Here is a 19938-nt window from a genome sequence, read left to right on the forward strand (position 1 = left end):
ACAATACAATTCTGTTTCCCCCACGTTTCCAATTATATTTTGGTTGGGGGGGGGGGGGGGGGGGGGCGGATGGTTTTCGGGACGAGGGAGTTTATCAGTACTTTAATGTAGCCACTGGTTGTCTTGTAGTCCTTTAGATTTTTTTTTTAATACAAATTCTGATACATTCTATAATTCTTTCCTATTTGATGTTTTTATTTTTATTTAGATATATACATTTCTACTGACAACTGCAATGATATTATGCTATCTGAGCAACAGCATGCATAGACTACTATATGTACATCCAACACTGACAGATGTTTAATAGATACTGGTATGAGTGGGATATTTAAGGTGAAACATTGTGCAAGAATGGGCTCCTAGCAATAAACTCTTTTGGTGAGGTACAAAATATGTAGGTTACCTAAAGGTTCTAGGTTAAAAACTTTGGGATGGAGCGGAGTGGACACCAATATTTGCACTTTTTATTATACATACACTAAGGAAACAGATTACATTACTCAGCATGTCATGCAAGTCTGCAACAAAGCAAGTGTTTGTGTTAAGTGAGCAAATTAACATTATTACAGGGAGAGCAACTGTTTCAAACCGGAAAAGGTGATTTTTACTAAGTAAACTAACATTTCAGTCACTTTCTGAAATGTATGTTTTGCTGCACATAATTTGATAAGTGTGCTCCATTTTACTTGGAGCTCCCACCATGGTTGTCATTTGCTTTTATTATTTGATGTTCATGGTACAGTTGTTGCAATTAAGATACTGTAAACCTCATGACACAATGTATAGTCAATACAATTCAATGGGAAGTATGGTTATTAATTTGTACCTCAAACATGCAGCTACCAGTGGTACAGAATTCTGGGAGCACATTTCTGGCTCCTTAGGCACCCATACCATACCATAAGACGTGTTAATTACTGGTGAAATTAAAAGTTTAGTAAAAAGACTAAACTGTTAAAATAAACATTCCAGACTTGAACTCTAAATGTAGGCAAGTGCTTTAAACAAGAATGCCATTTCTTCTCTAAAGCATTTCTTCTGTCAGCATACTAGTTATGTTGAAATAAATGACAAGAGATGTTGCAATGGATAAACAAAATATGTAATTAGCGTAAAATATAAGGGGTACAGATATTGAGTAAGAGGAGGAATACAACCTATGTATTGTGATCTGTATATTTTTAGTCATTGGGTTCATTGAAAAGCATCTGTGCTTTAGAAATGTATTTATTTTTTTTACGCTGCTGAAAATAAAAATGATATTTTGCCGCAGTATAAACACGTACATTTTATTCAGTCATTTAAAAAAACGAAAGACAACAGTAGAACACGCTTGAGTATTCCAGGCAAGTTGTTCGAGGCAAATGAAGAGACTATTTCGAATTGTTGCCCAATGCCTTTGAGCTTATAGTAGAGGTAACATTTGTTTGAGCATTTATAAATTGATAATACAGATGTTTTTATGAAAGGTTACAAAATGCTTAACTTTCCATTGCAAAAAGTAAGGTCAGACAGATTATTATGGTACAATCTTCATTCCTGGACCATTAATTGCCCATTCGAAGAAATCACATTGTTTATCCTTGCCCAAAGGGCAAACATAAAAATTCTTGCCATTGTTTGGTCCAAGCTTCAATACGGTCCTCATAACACACCGCTTTCCATGCTTGCAGAATGGAAAATGTAGATCTGCCCACTATAATTAAAAACAGATATTTGTTAGGTACAATACCTGGCACTGTTTGCAACGTTTATCTGGAGGTTATGTTCACTTATGTGCAAGACTTCTCATCTGTCCTAGTACAACCGGTTTTCCCATTAATAGCAAGAAAGAAGCAATATTGTCAGCCTTGTATGTACATAGTTTCATAAACAATGCACAAACCAGTTATCGCTAGACTTTTTGAATGAAAAGTATTACTAGGAACCCAGACAATATACAAATAGTAAACATTGATCACACTCTTAGTTTTGTTTTTCTAGGAATTACATTTTAGATGAGTTCTCATACTCCATAAATGTTTTACAAGAGGCCACACGTCCAGGCCTTGATGATGCCCATGATTAACTCCATTAGTTTGGTCACTCACTCTCCACATTCATTATGCCGTTACTATTTTGGCTGTAAAACATGATTTCCTGAGTTGTGTAGTGCATTTCACAACATGATCTTTTACATCCATACTCCCATTTAAAACAGAAAGTGGAACAATAGAAAACAGCAGTGGAGCACTACAAAAATCAGGTTGCGAAGCTGAAGTAGAGATGAAAAAACTTTAATTGACCAAGATGTACATACAGCAGCAGGCAACTAAGTCCCCTACCGACACACACAGTTTGTATAAATATTGAAATGCAAATAGCTAAACCAGGGTGTGTGCCGAGCATGCGTGTACCAAGTCAAACTTCTTTGCGTTTTTGTCACTGAAATTGTGTTTTTATTTTCAATTAAAACCATCACAATTTGTGACAAAAGACAAACGTTTCACTTAAAATGCACGTGCTTGGCACACACACACCCTTTTTTTGATCTGGATAGAATCTGTGTTTTGTACTTACAAGCTAAATCTACTTGTATGGATAGCATTAACATTTTCTACATTAGCAGTTTAAATGCAGGCTTATTCTCTGGATTCCCAGTAGCCTACTCTTGGTTTCTCTTCCACCCTATATTTTAGTATGCTATAGTTCTTACAATTACCCCTGTGAATATCCACACAAGTCATTTGAGTAAATACATAGCATTATCACATTGCTATGCATCGCTGCATCTCCCTCTGTGCATCTCTCCCTCCCCTCTGCATCTCTCTCCCTCCGTTTCCCCCTCTGCATCTCTCTCCCTCTCTTTCCCCCCTCTGCATCTCTCTCCCTCCCTTTCCCCCTCTGCATCCCTCTTCCTGCATCTCCCTCTCTGCTCATCTCCCTCCCTGCATCTGCATCTGCCTCTCTTCCCCCTCCGTGCTTTTCTTTTCATAGTGGTCATATCATTGCAGCACCGCAACACTTCGTTAAAAGAAGCTCCACACGTTGCTATGACAAGTCACAACGCATTGACATTGGCTAGAATCACGTAGCGACTTCACTGATGTCAGAGGGATAACCGTGCTTACCTCCCAGAAATGCAATGCAGTCTCTAGGGAGTAGCTGTGCATGGGGGTAGTTATGTTAATGATGAAGGTCCTGCATTGACCGAAACGTCGACTGCAAATTCTGCTATACGGCTCCTTTCATCACAATAAAACTGTTTGAAGATATTGGGGTGCCGCCTGGCATTCCCTGTAACTGTCACCCAAGAAGTTTCCTGCAGCTTACCGCATGAAATAGTATCCCAGAAGTGGTCAACAACTCTTTATGATGAAACCCTAGAATATTTGGAATAAAGCACATGTAAAGAAACAGCAAAAAATGTTTTATATGTATAAAACATTTTTTGCCGTTTTTTTTTTACGTGTGCTTTATTCCAAATATTCTAGCAACTCACCATAAAGAGTTGATCACTTCAGGGACACAATTTCATGCAGTAAGCCGCAGAACAGAATTAAAAAAAAAAAACATGTTCTATTTACATGTATTTCTTAATGTTACAGTACCAAAATAAATCATTTAAACTATACAAATGTAAAAAACCATCCATAAATCATCTTATGTGTTGTAGAGTGAGAGATGGTGCTCAAAATCACATGAGAACTGTCACAAAATAGTATCTTTAAGGATTTAGGTAAACATGGTAATGTCCTCATCAGCTTATGGATATTTTCTGTGGGGAAGGAAAAAGTTTACTTACTTTAAAAAACTCACAACGACTTTCTCTGGGTAGAGAACAACCATAAAACTGTCTCCCCTTGTTGTCTCCATCCTTTTTCACAACCTGGAGAGCACAGGGGCGTTCGTGTTTACTGCAGTGAGGGCTGGTTGTATTTAATGCAGAAGGGCCACCTGTCATGTTAACACGAGGTGAACTGTAATGACAGGTTGCAAAATTGGTATCTTGTCAGAAAAGTGATTATCACAGAGACTGCTTATGGGCTCCCTATGTACTGTTTTGACAGCACTGTTGCTTTAGTAAGAATATACAAAATCGCTTTCTACCTGAAAAATACATCACCAAAATGTAAGATAAATGGATGAGTTAAAGACAAGAACAGAACATGTGCAGGCATTTTGTAGTCAGAATTGCGAAACAAAAATATATTTTGTAGGCAATGCTTTCATGACAACTTATCAGATTCTTGATTCTGCATCAAAGAAACATTCTAAAACATTGTCACTAATTCCAGATGCAGCAATATAGATTTGTGCCAATTATTCCCCTGATGTAACCAGTTCATTGGTGTACACAATGCATATTAAACAATTACCTTACTCAAATCCAGCGTTTAGTTTAGACATAACTCAGGCTTATTTTACGAAGGACAGATGGGCTGTTTTGAAAGGGCAAACTAGGTGTAGAAAGATTTCTTGCACTTCTCTGTGATCAAGAATGTTCAAAAGGTTACCCAGGATATGATTATATAAGACAATTATACAGTGAGATTTATCTTCCATCAATTTGTGATCATACACAAACGATGGTTGAATTATGTAGTTTAGATTCATAACCTTGTCATGAATAAGTGATGCCAAGTGGAGAGATTATTTGCTCTGATGGAGAATATTGAAATAATTAGCCGAGTTCCTGTCATAGGGAAACAGTGACATTTTGTTAAGGTATTATTTAGCCACACTTGTATCACACACCGATTTTAAGAAAATTTAAAGTCAAGAGAAAAAGTTACAGGAAAATAGCATTAACTGGGATATAGAGGGAAAAAGATAGTTGTAACAAATATTTATTTCAAACATTACTGCTGTAAAAGAGGGGATGATACAGTACACAACACCTAATCTGTAAGAAAGCCATTTATTTTCTGGAGTAAAAGTAAATGAAGATGGTATGAGGACATAGAATCGAAATACATTTAAACCACCCGAAACGAAAGGGAATACCTCACTGGCGAGTTGCTTTTTGGGGTTGTGTGTTCAGTCTTCAGTTTCTTCTGTGGGTGATTAAATGAATTCCAGTTGCTTGCAGGTGATCCTCCATTCATTGCATTTAGAGCATTTGTCCTGTGCTCATTTTCGCTGCCTCTTCTCTTACCAGATTTGTTCTCCATGTTACTGTATTTATTATTCGCTGAAGTCTCAAATGGGGAGTTTTGGCTACTAAACTGGTCATTGCTCAAATCACGTAATGGGGTGACTTTGCTACTAAAATCCGTTAGCACCAGAGTCGTATTCCCAAATGCAGTTTTTCTGTTTAACTTCAGTACAGACAGTGGTTTCCCAAAATTATTACATGGGTATTTAACCAAATCAGTGTTTAGTTCTTTGACATCGTCACTGGCTGCAAATGATGGTACTTAAAGGGAAAAAAAGAAAAAAAATGACTATAATTTCCTTTATTAGGTTTCACAGAGAAAATGATTGAATTTGTAGCCCGGATTGGAGGTTCAGTTGTATTGGTTACCATTGTGTGCCACCTTTTGGGTTAACATACTAGAAGTGATTACGATTGTGCCAAGGCCTGAATAGAGCATGCGGGAACAAGGGTCTACTTTCAGTAATTTCCACTAAATACTGTACACACCTTACACCTTTTTGTGTTTCACAATATAAAGCAACCCATTCAACGTGTGAAGAGTTGCCTTTGGGTCATGTTTCTTCACTGCATGTCAAGTGCCATAAGCCTAGGGTACATATCTATGTATTGTTCATCACACATTATAGAACACAGTTTCTGCAGAAATTGTAGAGTCACTAAAATTAAGTACTCTGGCATTACAGTATTTTATATGAGATCTGATAAAGTACTTTATGTATAACCAATAATACTGTAGCATTTGCTTATACTAAAATAGCCGAGCGTGGCAAAAAATAACAATTCTGCACATTATCCATTGATGTGAAACATGAGCAAAACTAATCTCATAAAGAGTATTATGTATGAAAAATAGTAAACCTTGCTGCAAGAATGGGCTTAAGCACAGAGTGCCTCTGTATTATAGGTTTTAATGCTTTAATGGATTTGTGTGCAAGCGAAGATCCTGAAGGAATATGCTTGATTGACCTCAGGCTGGAAGTTGGCAATACTTAGCATGAAACCCCTGTAGCATAAGAGTGGACTGTAATTTATGCAGACTCATCTGGCACCTAAGAGATTCTCCTGGAATTGTTGTTTTACTTCAGGTTATGGGAGGAAAAGGCTTTAGAAATTATTATGGAGACAAAAGAAGGAATCATATCCAATTAAGAGAACATGCTCGCACAAACTGAATATAAAGCTCTAGGTCTGCTCAATTTCTTAAAACTACAAAAATAAATAATCCAAAATTGCTATAAACTATATGTAGCTACTGTCAATTTAGGACTGCAGAGTTCTTTCTTCCACATCGCCTGTCTGTGTTAGTACTGTAGTTAATAAATCCAGATTTTACTACGTTGCATTTAATGAAAAAGGTTAAAGGGTAGTCATAAGACTCCTTAGAGGCCTCCAAACGGTGTGGCTTGGGGAGGGCAATCTTTTGCAGCTGCGACCCCCTGCCTTGCCTCCACTGGTGCACACGCCCCTCCATTACCTTGATGCGGCGTCATACGGCGGCGTAAGTTTGACCCTACCTGTCTTTCTAACTATCGACCTGTCTCCCTCCTGCCTTTTGCCTCTAAACTACTTGAACGTCTTGTATTCTCTCGCTTGCTCCATTTTCTCAACACCTATTCTCTCCTAGACCCTCTACAATCTGGCTTCCGCACTGCTCACTCCACCGAAACAGCCCTCACTAAAATAACTGACGACCTCCATGCTGCCAAAGACAGAGGCCATTACACTCTGCTCATATTACTCGACCTCTCTGCAGCATTTGACACCGTGGACCACCCTCTTCTCCTCCACATTCTCCATACTCTAGGTATTCGGAACAAAGCTCTATCCTGGATCTCATCCTACCTCTCCCATTGTACTTTTAGTGTCTCTTCTGCTAACACCTCCTCCTCCTCTATTGATCTCTCTGTGGGGGTACCCCAGGGCTCTGTCCTGGGACCTCTTCTCTTTTCTCTGTACACACTCTCTCTAGGTGACCTAATAACATCTTTTGGGTTTAATTATCACCTCTATGCCGACGACACACAAATATACTTTTCAACACCTGACCTTACACCTGCTGTACAAACCAAAGTTTCTGAATGTCTCTCTGCTATATCATCCTGGATGGCCCTCCGACGCCTTAAACTCAACATGGCTAAAACAGAGCTCCTCATACTTCCTCCCAAACCTGGCCCTACTACCTCCTTCCACATTACTGTTGGAACTACAATCATTCACCCAGTAGCCCAAGCACGCTGCCTAGGGGTCACATTCGACTCCTCTCTCACATTCGCCCCTCACATTCAAAACATTTCTAAAACGTGTCGCTTTTTCCTCCGCAATATAACTAAGATACGCCCTTTCCTCTGTTATTCGACTGCTAAAACTCTGACTCAGGCCCTCATTCTCTCCCGTCTTGATTACTGTAACCTCCTGCTGTCCGGCCTTCCTGCCTCTCACCTGTCTCCCCTACAATCTATCCTAAATGCTGCTGCCAGAATCACTCTACTCTTTCCTAGATCTGTCTCAGCATCTCCCCTCATGAAATCCCTCTCCTGGCTTCCGATCAAATCCCGCATCTCACACTCCATTCTTCTCCTCACTTTTAAAGCTTTACATTCTTCTGCCCCTCCTTACATCTCATCCCTAATTTCTCGGTATACACCATCCAGACTCTTGCGTTCTTCTCAAGGATGTCTTCTTTCTACCCCCTTTGTATCTAAAGCCCTCTCCCGCCTTAAACCTTTTTCACTGACTGCCCCTCACCTCTGGAATGCCCTTCCCCTCAGTACCCGACTAGCACCCTCTCTATCCACCTTTAAGACCCACCTTAAGACACACTTGCTTAAAGAAGCATATGAATAGCACTGTGGATATTCTAAACACGATACATAATGCTTGGCCCCCTGCAGACGCACTTACCAGAACTCCCTCCTACTGTCTCTGTACGTTCTCCCTACCTACCAATTAGACTGTAAGCTCCTCGGGGCAGGGACTCCTCTTCCTTAATGTTACTTTTATGTCTAAAGCACTTATTCCCATGATCTGTTATTTGTATTATCTGTTATTTATTTGATTACCACATGTATTACTACTGTGAAGCGCTATGTACACTAATGGCGCTATATAAATAAAGACATACAATACAATGTGACATTACACGCGTCAAATGACACGTTGCCCATGGACACAAGTGACGCCGGCAGAATCAAGGTAAGTATAGTGTTGCAGAGGCCTCATGTGATCCCCGGCATTTAAATTAAATGCCTCGGGGAAGAGTGCGGGGCCCCTGCAACGCCCCCCCCCCCCAGAAAAATTGCCCGCCCCCCACTTTGCGCACCGCTTAGGCCATGTTGTTAGGTTCGTGTTCAATAGTACCCTCAACTGTTACTTGTTACAGTAATTGGTATTTTAAAACAGAGTTTCAAATGCACATACAGATTTAGCCACACAAACGAGATTGACTGCTCAGGATAAATAAGTTAATAATGATAAGAGCAAGATGCTACAGATTTGAGGTATAAAGTGATAGTCCCCAAGATACTGCTAATGTGTGCACAGAGTATTCACAATATAATAATCAAAGTGATGATCTAAGTGGATACAATTAAAACATAGCATTTAATAGGTAATAGAATAACATATATACATGTAACTCCGTTTTGGGATTACTATATTCACTTAAGGGTTAAGCGCCCTAGAGGGTTAACTGTATGGGTTTGCCACAGTATAACGTCCCTCACTCATCACATTGTACAGAGGGACTAGGCAGAAACCTGGCCACGCTCACCTTGTAGAAGGTGTCTAGTCTGTAACTTGATATAGGACACCAAGTATAATTCTAGCCACTCCCACTGTAGGCATGGTGACCTGTGATGGCACTAGTGGGGAGATATATATATATATATATATATATATATATATATACACCCTCCTTGTCCCTACCTATTATATGCAGGTATGCTGATGGACCTGTTATTTGAGCAGCTCCATGATGATACTCCGTGGACCTCTCACTCCATATTATGCACATCCCCTATATTGAGTAGGACACGCCTAACCCTACATAATGTGGCCCTATTATCAATGAGGAAACTTTCCCTAACTGAAAAACAATAAAGGTGACCATACAGTCTGACACACAGTTAAACACTTAAACTAGATATCTATATCTATCTGTAGAAGCTTCTAGGTTCAGGGTTCCCAGGAGGAGACAGATGGGGAATATCATTGTATATAGTCAGTCTAGTTTAAGTGTTTAACTGTGTGTCAGACTGTATGGTCACCTTTATTGTTTTTCAGTTAGGGAAAGTTTCCTCATTGATAATAGGGCCACATTATGTAGGGTTAGACGTGTCCTACTCAATATAGGGGATGTGCATAATATGGAGTGAGAGGTCCACGGAGTATCATCATGGAGCTGCTCAAATAACAGGTCCATCAGCATACCTGCATATAATAGGTAGGGACAAGGAGGGTTCAGCACAGGGTGACAAGATATGGATCCTTGAGTGGGATGTAGGAAAGCCCCAGTTGCAAAGCAAGGGATTGTCAATATCCATGATGGATAAGGTGACAAAGCCATGGGTCTCTGGAATGCTGTATGACCACCCACAGATGAAGTATATGCTGCTCAATGTGAATAAAGTAACGGTTTGTATTGTATTGTATGTCTTTATTTATATAGCGCCATAAATATACATAGCGCTTCACAGTAGTAATACATGTTGTAATCATATAAATAACAAATAATATAAATAACAGGTCATAGGAATAAGTGCTTCAGACATAAGAGTAACATTAAGGAAGAGGAGTCCCTGCTCCGAGGAGCTTACAATCTAATTGGTAGGTAGGAGAAGGTATAGAGACAGTAGGAGGGAGCTCTGGTAAGTGCGTCTGCAGGGGGCCAAGCTTTATGTATCGTGTCCAGTATTATCCACAGTGCTATTCATATGCTTCTTTAAGCAAGTGGGTCTTAGAGGTGGATAAAGAGGGTGCTAGTCGGGTATTTAGGGGAAGGGCATTCCAGAGGTGTGGGGCAGTCAGTGAGAAAGGTTTAAGGCGGGAGAGGGCTTTAGATACAAAGGGGGTAGAAAGAAGACATCCTTGAGAAGAACGCAGGAGTCGGGATGGTGCATAGCGAGAAATTAGGTCTGAGATGTAAGGAGGGGCAGAAGAATGTAAAGCTTTAAAAGTGAGGAGGAGAATTGAGTGTGAGATGCGGGATTTGATCGGAAGCCAGGAGAGGGATTTCAGGAGGGGAGACGCGGAGACAGATTTAGGAAAGAGTAGAGTGATTCTGGCAGCAGCGTTTAGTATAGATTGTAGGGGAGGCAGGGAGGCCGGGCAGCAGGAGGTTGCAGTAATCGAGACGTGAGAGAATGAGGGCCTGAGTCAGAGTTTTAGCAGACGAGTAACAGAGGACAGAGCGTATCTTTGTGATATTGCGGAGGAAAAAGCGACAAGTTTTAAAAACGTTTTGAATGTGAGAGAGGAATCGAGTGTGAACCCTAGGCAGCGTGTTTGGGCTACTGGATGAATGATCGTATTTCCAACAGTAATGTGGAAGGAGGTAGTATGGCCAGGTTTGGGAGGAAGTATAAGGAGCTCTGTTTTTGCCATGTTAAGTTTCAGTCGACGGATGGCCATCCAGGATGATATTCCAGACAGACATTCAGAAACTTTGGTCTGTATAGCAGGTGTAAGGTCAGGGGTTGAAAGGTAAATTTGTGTGTCGTCAGCATAGAGGTGATATTTAAACCCAAAAGATGTGATTAGATCACCTAGAGAGAGTGTAAAGAGAGAAGAGAAGGGGTCCCAGGACAGAGCCCTGGGGTACCCCCCAGAGAAATCGATAGAGGAGGTATTAGCAAAAGAGACACTGAAAGTACGATGGGAGAGGTAAGAGGAGATCCAGGATAGAGCTTTGTTTCAAATACCAAGAGTATGGAGAATGCGGAGGAGAAGAGGGTGGTCCACAGTGTCAAATGCTGCAGAGAGGTAGAGTAATACGAGCAGAATGTAATGACCTCTGTCTTTGGCAGCATGGAGGTCGTCGGTTATTTTAGTGAGGGCTGTTTCAGTAGAGTGAGCAGTGCGGAAGCCAGATTGTAGAGGGTCTAGAAGAGAATAGGTTTTGAGAAAGTGTAGCAATCGAGAAAATACAAGACCTTCAAGGAGTTTGGAGGCAAAAGGCAGGAGGGAGGCAAAAGGCAGGAGGGAGACAGGTCGATAGTTAGACGGAAAGGTAGGGTTAAGCTTGCTGTTATTGAGCAATGGTATCACGGTTGCATGTTTGAAGGAGGATGGAAAAGTAATAGAGTAGAGGGAAGAGTTAAAGATCTGTGTGAGCATAGGGATTATAGAAGGAGCAAGAGGTTTTAGGAGATGGGAAGGAATAGGTTCAAGAGGGCAGGTGGTAGAGGGAGAAGAGGAGATCAGCAGTGACACATCCTCCTCCGAGATAGTAGAAAAAGAGTCCAGAAAGGCAGGAGGAGAGTTAGGAAGCATTGTGGGATGGGAGGAGGCAACAGATGGGATGTTCCGACGTATGGATTCCACCTTTTCCTTAAAAAAGTCAGCAAAGTCCTGAGGTGAGATGGAGGAAGAAGAGGAGGCAGCTGAGGGTGGTCTGAGTAGAGAGTCAAAGACAGAAAAGAGTCGATGTGGGTTAACTTGTGTGTGTTGATTAGTGATGAAAAGTAGGTTTGTTTAGCTTGAGAGAGGGCAGAGTTGAAACAGGACAGCATAAATTTGTAGTGAAGGAAGTCTGCGAGCGTATGAGATTTCCTCCAGAGGCGTTCAGAGGAGCGAGTGGAGGAACGCAGCATGCGTGTGTTGGAATTTAGCCAGGGTCTGGGGTTAGAAGGGCGAGGACGGCAGAGAGAAAGCGGGGCATGTAGGTCAAGAGAGGAGGATAAGGCAGAGTTGTAGTTCCTGACCAGGTTGTCAGGGTCTGAAGTAGAACTGAGAGAGAGAGGAGCGTAAAGTGGAATCAAAAGCTGGTAGGTTAATAGAGCGAAGGTTTCTGCAAAAACGAAGGGCAAGATGGAGATGGTGAGGGGAAGAAGCGTGATAGAGAAAATGAGATGAGGTGATGGTCAGAGACAGGAAAAGGAGAAATGGAGAAATCGGTGAGAGAAAAGTTTAGTGAAAACCAGGTCTAGGTAGTGGCCATCTTTGTGGGTGCTAGCTTCAGTCCACTGTTGCAGGCCAAAAGAAGAGATTAGAGAGAGAAAGCAGGAGGCCGAAGGAAGAGAGGGGTCATCAATGTGGCAGTTGAAGTCCCCAAGGAGAAAAACAGGGGAGTCTGAAGAGAGAAAGAGCCAGGATTCAAAGTGAGAGAGAAAGGCAGAGGGGGGAGGAGTAGAGGTAGGTGGGCGATAGATGACCGCCACGTGGACTGGGAGAGGCGAGAAGATCTGGACTGTGTGAACCTCAAAGGAGGGAAAAGCAAGAGAGGGGGAATAGAAAGGGTTCGGTAACGGCAGAGAGAGGAGAGCAGGAGCCCCACGCCTCCACCCCTGCCATCAGGGCGCGGAGTGTGGAGATGGTAATGTAGGGTTTGTGTGAGAAAAGCTCCTGCCACCCTACATTACCATCACCACTGCTTATACCAGCCTGCACGAAGGCAGCGCCCTGAGAAATGTAACCACAGAAACGGAGCACCACCTCACTGTAAATAATACACCGTGATGTGACGCCTTTTGAGCCGGGCAAGGAGGGGTTGCATACACAATGGTCTAATCTACCAAAAACAAGATGATTGCAGGGGGGGAGGGAGGGGGTGGAAGAGGGGGGGGGGAAATAAGAAGGAGTGAAATGTGCATGGAGGTTTCCAACTAGTGATGGTGCCGAGGCCAAAACAGGACCATAGCAGCAGGATTAATAGAATGCCTACGTCACTAGAAAAACATGCTAATCCAGCGGTGCGCAAAGTAGGGGGGGGGGGGGGCGCGGGCAGTTGCAGAGGCCCTGTGCTCTTCCCCGAGGTACAGGAGGCCCCCGCTCATACGGCGGGTTCCGTTCCAGGCCGCCGCTGTAAAGCGGGGCCCTACTGTACTGTATCTTTGAAAACAGAGATGCAGAGCTGTAAACCGACTGTTTCGCTGACAAATGGCATCTAACAAGGAGTTGCGCAGGCACTAACACGGTTGTTTAGCGACAGCCGGATACATTGCTGTTGTGCACGAACCTAATGAATATGGGTATACATTGGGAAACGCTGTATGAGCGGAACGCCATAAAACGGGGCCCTACTGTATTTCAATTAAAAGCCAGGGGATCGTGTCAGGCCTCTGCAACTCACTTAACGGGGTTGAGACACGTTGCTGTGACACTTCGCTATGGCAACATTGTGTCAGATGACGCTGCTTTCATGTGGAGTGACATCACACGTCCGTCTCCATGGCAACAGAGTCACGTGAACCCGCGACGTCATTTAACGCCAAAAAAACAGATAAGGGGGGCGCAAGAGCGAGCAGGCAGGGGGAGCAGCTCCAAAAGTTTGCACTCCCCTGTCTAATCTATTAAAACATGGATTGTAATGCCTTTAATCAAATGCACTGTACAGAAGCAATACCCATCTTGCTTTGCCAAATATAGCTTTGCATCTTACACACAACACGTTAAACATAACTGTACCTTCTGGTCTTGGAGTTAAACACACATCACATTGCTTATCTGAAGGTTTGTTTATCAGTGTACAAACTTCACATGTCCAATGTTCTTCATCACTTCTGGCCACATGTTCATTTGAATGGGATTCTCTGCTGTATGCCCACCCGATAAGACTATTTCTTGTTGGCAGTTTGCTGTAGGGAAATTAACATGCTATACTGTAAATTATCAGAATGTAGTGCATCAATCAATCAGCAGAATGAGGTAATAGTTTAAGATGCCACTTGACATACCTTCCCCTTGTTATCAATAATCAGTGTCCACATAAAAGGTTAAAAGTCATTGAGGTTAAAGGTTCATTTAAGGTTAAAAATCACACTTTTCTATGTGCGAGTGTTTACAAACACAGCCCCTTTATAGGGTTTGAGACACCATTTTAGGGTTACTGCTTTGGCTCTGTAAGGACCAAAATCAGTAACTAAAGTAAAATTTATTTAAGTGCCATAGTAATAAAAAATGATTTCCTTTTTATTATTCGACACTTAGGAAGAGCTTTATCAGCCTACTTGTTCTTGTAAGGGAGAGTTACTAATAACTACAGTACGTTTCTTTTCCAGCTGGAGGTTCCAAGTTGTAGAGACCTTCAGACATTACTAGTCCCGAAAACAAAGTACCTGGTAATGGTGGACCCCACAAACTTTTAGGGTGTAGATATACAGAGCTGGGTTAGTGACTTAATGAGATGTGCAGGTATAAAAGGCCCTCAATTCACTGCTGCTTTCAATGTTTTATTTTCTGTCCGCTCATATGGCCGCATAGGGAGGTCATTATTTTAATTCAAGCTCCAACAGCAATGTGATGATGTGGTAAGAGCTTCCCTACTTGTAGTTGCTCTGGGCTTAGATGGAAGGGGGCATGACCGCTTCCCTTTATCAATGCAGGGGGGTTATGACGGTGGTCTGGGTCCTCCCTGCTGATTTCCTGGCTCACCACCATGACCTGGAGGGGCACACAATTTCTTATGATGGAGAAATGTTTGCAGCTTTTTATTCGTACCTTGGACATGGGAGCAGCACATCAGTCATGTCAGATGCCAGAAATATTTTCAGCATAGCATAGGAGTGCTGATGAAATGGTATGGACCCCTTCATATACCCTTTTTTGAGGAAGTAGGGAATAGTAGCAAATTCATTCATTTTGGCAGCAGAAACCAAGCATTTATGCCTGATAAGTCCAAATGTACTGCACTGCTTGCGCCAAGAAAATTGTGGAGGAACTGTGACATTTATTTAGATGTACGATTGGTACAAATTATGACAACTCCTGTGTTTACTTATCAGAAAGAGCCACAGCCTATGTTTTCATGTGACCAATTGGATGAAATATCTTCTGATACTTCTACACAGCAGCCAGGCTCTGTCTCTACAGGAGGAAGGTCAAGTTAATGAGGAAGCCTCTGTTTTCCCTCGGGGAGTTTTATAAACGAATTAGCAACCTGTGCTGATCGCACTTTAGTAGATCTTGTCTTTTCCAATACTGTGTATTGGTTCCAGTGAGTGGCTATCCCTCCAACGCTGGGATCCCCCGCATAGGTGGAGGCGCTGCACGCAAGGAAAAAGAGCTCACCCCAGGCTCCTAGAGGCGGAGGCTTAGGCCTCCTGTGAGCAACAGGTATTGCAGCACGTGTAGTTGCCCACGTAGTTCCCTTAGGCATAGGGAAAGGGGGCTACATATCGTATCTGTATGGATAGTGGGTTTTTAAAAAATATGTTTCAACAAAAATATAATTTTATAGTAAATACTAATATTTACTGTACTATGAATATCATGGAAAGCCATTTTAAAATGAAATGCAGGTGCAACAGAAAAATACTGTAGTCCAAGTGTTGAGTAGTAAATCGTGGGAGGTTTTGTAATGTAAGTTCTGAAACACAATGTAAAACATTACATCATGGTGTTCTTCCAGACTAGGTGGATGTTTACAACATATATTTAAAGTAATTGAGGATGAAGCTGCTCTGAAGTACAATTTCATACCTTATATCAACATGTTGAGGTTTATCCTTTTGACAGCGAGAGCAGAAATAGGTCATCCTGTTGTGCTCTCCTAAGCGACAGACTGTGATCTTTGTACCACACTGGCCACAGTTCGGTCTTTTGTACACTTTGTAATGTTTGTAGAGTGCTGAACCAGTCTTGCGACACTGCAAGAAAATCTGGTTAGGAAACAAACAAAAAAAAAAACACACAAACCACCACACAAGAGCAATGAAGCATCATAGCAGTGCTAAAATAAATAATATTTTCATGTCATTTATACATTTCAGTCTTGTTTTCAAACCATTCAGCAAACATCTATCATTGCTTTTTTCAATATTTTCTTGCAATCCTATTATAGTCTCATCATTTTGTTTACCTTATAAAATAGAAGAGTGAAGTCACGTGTCATTTTCACCAGGTGACATATTTGTCCATCTGTTAGGAGACCAACCTATAAGAAAAAAATGCACGTTGCTTTGCAATTGGATTATTCATAACCATGTGCCTCTACCTACAGTGTTTATTTAGTGCACATGATCAATGTTTGTAGCTGTCTGAAATAGTATATGCAGAAAAATGTTTAAAGCACATATTTCTCCAACATAACCAGCTTACTATGCTCATCAAGGAGATTAAAATGTTTAAATGGTTTTCTTTCCTAAATAAAATTATATATAAATAAATAAATATTATTATATTATAAATAAATATAAATTATATATAAATAAAATTGCATAGGTATAAAGAAATGTACAGAGACTGAAGATTAGTGATTCATGGTACGCTACTTAAGGAGAACAATTACAAACCCAGGCAAAAAACACAAATGACCAATTCCATATTTTATGGAGTACATTGTTGCAATTGTTCAACGCCCCTATGTTATAGTAAACATACCTGTACTGCAGGGTGTAGACCACTGTCGAATAGGGCTTCATTTTTAATAATGTTTCCAACTCCAGGTAGTACTGCCTGATCCAGCAGCACATCGCAAAGCATACGACTCCTCTGCTTCTTAACTTCACACTCGGCTCTTGAAAAACTGAACTTAGAAGAGCATATATCCAAATCCTCAAATAATCGTACTTTTTCTTTACAGTCTGATGCATTTCTTAAAAAACAAAATATATACACAGAATTTAAATAGTGTGAATTATCCATATTCCAGTCAGTCTCATCGGTCACTTGAGATTATTTGCCCAAACCACAAATCTAGGTAAACCTTGCAAAGAATGAACCGTTATTAAATGTGGTTGTAGGCCACACAAACATAGTTTATTCTAGCTATATCGTACTATAAAACATTATGGGTGTAGAGATGACAAGCGTTGGATTACCGATACATTGAGATGCAATAGAAAAGTTAAAAAAAAGTCTGAGCCGAATTATGACTAGTTATGATGGGATACATAACGTGCGATCTCAGTGAAGATTTTAGGATTATTTTATTTTCCTACTTCTATGGAAGCTGCAAACCTTGACAATTCAATACTTAAGTTCCAACTTCTGAAGATTTTGTGTCTTATTTAATAAGTTTGGATGTGGCTGATCGCCTGAAAACTCCCATTGGAGCCGCATAACCTTGTTGGGCAGAAAACATGACCCAAAAAAAGCTCTTGAGCAACACTGCTATATCTTGGTGTGGTTGCTCTATCCAAAAAAAAAACAAAAAAAAAAACCACATTTTATTGTATTTTTCCAGTTTAAAAAAAGTGACACATCCAAAACACTAAATAAATCTGCCCGCAAACATAAAATGACTACTGTACTATGCATCAACCAAATATAATTCTTTGCGTACATAACCTCATTACCACCTCCCACCTGCAAGACTTTTCCTGGGCTGCCCCTTACCCAAGGTATTCCCTGCTCGGCTACATGAGCCTTCAATAAATTTTATGATTCCCACCAAACTCACTTTAAGGAATTCTAACTATCTTCCACATATCATTTCCCCTCCGCCTATAGAACCTACCAGAACACCGGCCGGCCAATACCAAAAAATAAAGAAAATATCAAATTAGCAACATGCCGAGCTGCCACAGAACGTCAACATCAGACTCTGGAAGCACAAAATACGTTGGGTACATTCTACGTCTTTTTACTTTGTAAACGGTTTGTGGCTGAGAGTTATCCACCTATTGTACCAGTGCACCTCAACTAATATTTGATGTTTTTTAACTGTTGCAGAGTATGTTGGTATCTTTGTAGCAAACTTATTAATACAATAAAAATAAAAAAGGTAGAAACAAAAGGATCAGAAGATAAAAAAAAAAAAAAAAGTGTGCAATGTAATGGAGCAATAGAGCAAATAGGGGTGTGTATAGATATTTATAATCTGCAAACACCTTATTTCACCAGCCACCATGAGAGCACATGTCCAGCTAATAAGGCCAATTGAATAAAGAGACCTTACCTAACATCTACTGTGGAGTCGAAGAAGCAAACCACGTCATTGGTGAGCTGCACCTCTAGAACTGCTAGTGATCCACTTCGGTCTTTATTCTCTGCTGGATTAATCCGCATAGATCCATTCATTCCAAAGTGTACTCTAAAGTGTGAAATTAAATTCCATCCAGTGACAATTTTAAGTAGGCAACATAACAGTATGAGAGCAAACAGATATGGTTATCATTTTTTTCCCCCTCAGTTGTACATTTTCCTTTTATTTTCTCTGCTACACTTTTTTTCTTTTTTACTAAAATGAATGTGTATGAGGTCTGTTCTGGACAGACTTTAAAAAAAGAATCAACATTTAATTGCAATAACTTCAGTGAATCATGGATTTGTGATGCCTAACTTCGTATGCTAAAGTCATTCTATTATGCTGGCAATGTGAAAGGTGCTTTCAAGAACTTTGATAAAGAGTTTGTTTCACCTTCTTATATAAAAATTGAAATACAAGTAGAATGAATTTATTGATATTTTTGTTTGCTCTAACCTCCTGAATTATTTACAAATACATTATCTGGTACTGTTGATATTTAAATATTTATACAAGGTCATGTTAGAGATGTTACATTGATCAACATCCTAAAGAAGTATTGTTTGTTTCACAAAAATTGAGATTCAACCAAAGACAATACTTTTAAACCGCAATTTCTTATGACAAATACCTTAAGACATGCAATCAACTATGGGGGGGGGGGTTTCTACGAGAATGAAATACTAACCAGTCACAGACTGCTGCAAACGCCTTCCACAAAATACTAAAACCCAGAGGACACAAATTTCAAAGCATATAACAGATCTTAACTGAGTCTAATGCTGCGACCCCAATCAGCACTGTAGCACGCGCGCCCGGCAAGGGGGGGGGCGGCGCGTGCACAGCGCTTCACCGCGATCTTGAGAGGGTGAGATTGCGATGGGGGGGGGGGCGTGGTGGGGGTTTTGCGGGGGTGTGGCCATGACGTCACGTGGCTGGTTCGCCCTCATTGGCTGCGTTCCAAATATACAATTTTTTTTTGTGTCAGAGAACTCGTCGTAGAGCTGCACCTTCCGCACGGTGGCAGGTACTGGGACCGGACTGATTGGGGGGCGGTGTCTTGTGCGCACAGCATGCCGAGGCGTGTGCTGTAGAACGCACTGGGATCGCAGCCTTATAGAAAAATAGAAATCTCCCAAAAAGTAGACAACATTTGTTGTTTCATGACATTATATCAGCCGACGGCACTTATGAAACTTCTGAATAAAAAGGTCTTACCGTAATGATTTCTCGCCAAAATACATAAACAGCTCCTTCCCCAAAGTCGCCACACCACTAAAGGGGCATCCAACAAGCGATGCCAAACCACTCCGACCGGGGGCTGTGGCCTCATTGTTTGCAGTTTTCTTGGAAAAAGAATAGTGGGGGGGAAAAAAAAAACAAAAACCCATGCATGACTTTTTAAAACTGTACTAAAAAGTAGAGTGCTATCAGCAGTACTGTGTAAATATATTTATAACAAAGAAATGATAGGTGTCAATTTTATCAGCCATTTTTGTGTTTCAGGGCTGACTTGGCAAAAAAATGCCACGAGGATTCGCCAGCCAAGAAGGGGGAAACAAAAAAAAATCATCCTCCACAAGATACACATGAATTACCCATACATAAACAAAAACGAGAGAGAACGAGAGAGAGAGAGAGAGAGAGAGAGAGAGAGAGAGAAAACGAGAGA

General features: G+C 41.0%; 1 protein-coding gene across 1 annotated transcript in view; it reads right to left on the minus strand.

Annotated features, from left to right (window-relative positions):
* Window positions 1-95: 95 nt before the first annotated feature.
* NEIL3 (nei like DNA glycosylase 3) overlaps window positions 96-19938 on the minus strand; it is a 33394-nt gene continuing 13551 nt past the window's right edge. Inside the window, exons 2-10 of the mRNA XM_075610939.1 lie at window positions 19485-19612; window positions 18198-18332; window positions 16679-16892; window positions 16158-16232; window positions 15779-15945; window positions 13766-13935; window positions 4990-5401; window positions 3788-3962; window positions 96-1699 (exon numbers count right to left, since the gene is read on the minus strand). Of these exons, the coding sequence (XP_075467054.1) occupies window positions 1523-1699; window positions 3788-3962; window positions 4990-5401; window positions 13766-13935; window positions 15779-15945; window positions 16158-16232; window positions 16679-16892; window positions 18198-18332; window positions 19485-19612 (1653 nt within the window). The 3' untranslated portion in view covers window positions 96-1522. The remainder of the gene's footprint in view (window positions 1700-3787; window positions 3963-4989; window positions 5402-13765; window positions 13936-15778; window positions 15946-16157; window positions 16233-16678; window positions 16893-18197; window positions 18333-19484; window positions 19613-19938) is intronic.

The sequence above is a fragment of the Ascaphus truei genome, chromosome 1 (genome assembly GCF_040206685.1).
Source record: "Ascaphus truei isolate aAscTru1 chromosome 1, aAscTru1.hap1, whole genome shotgun sequence".
NCBI lineage: Eukaryota > Metazoa > Chordata > Amphibia > Anura > Ascaphidae > Ascaphus > Ascaphus truei.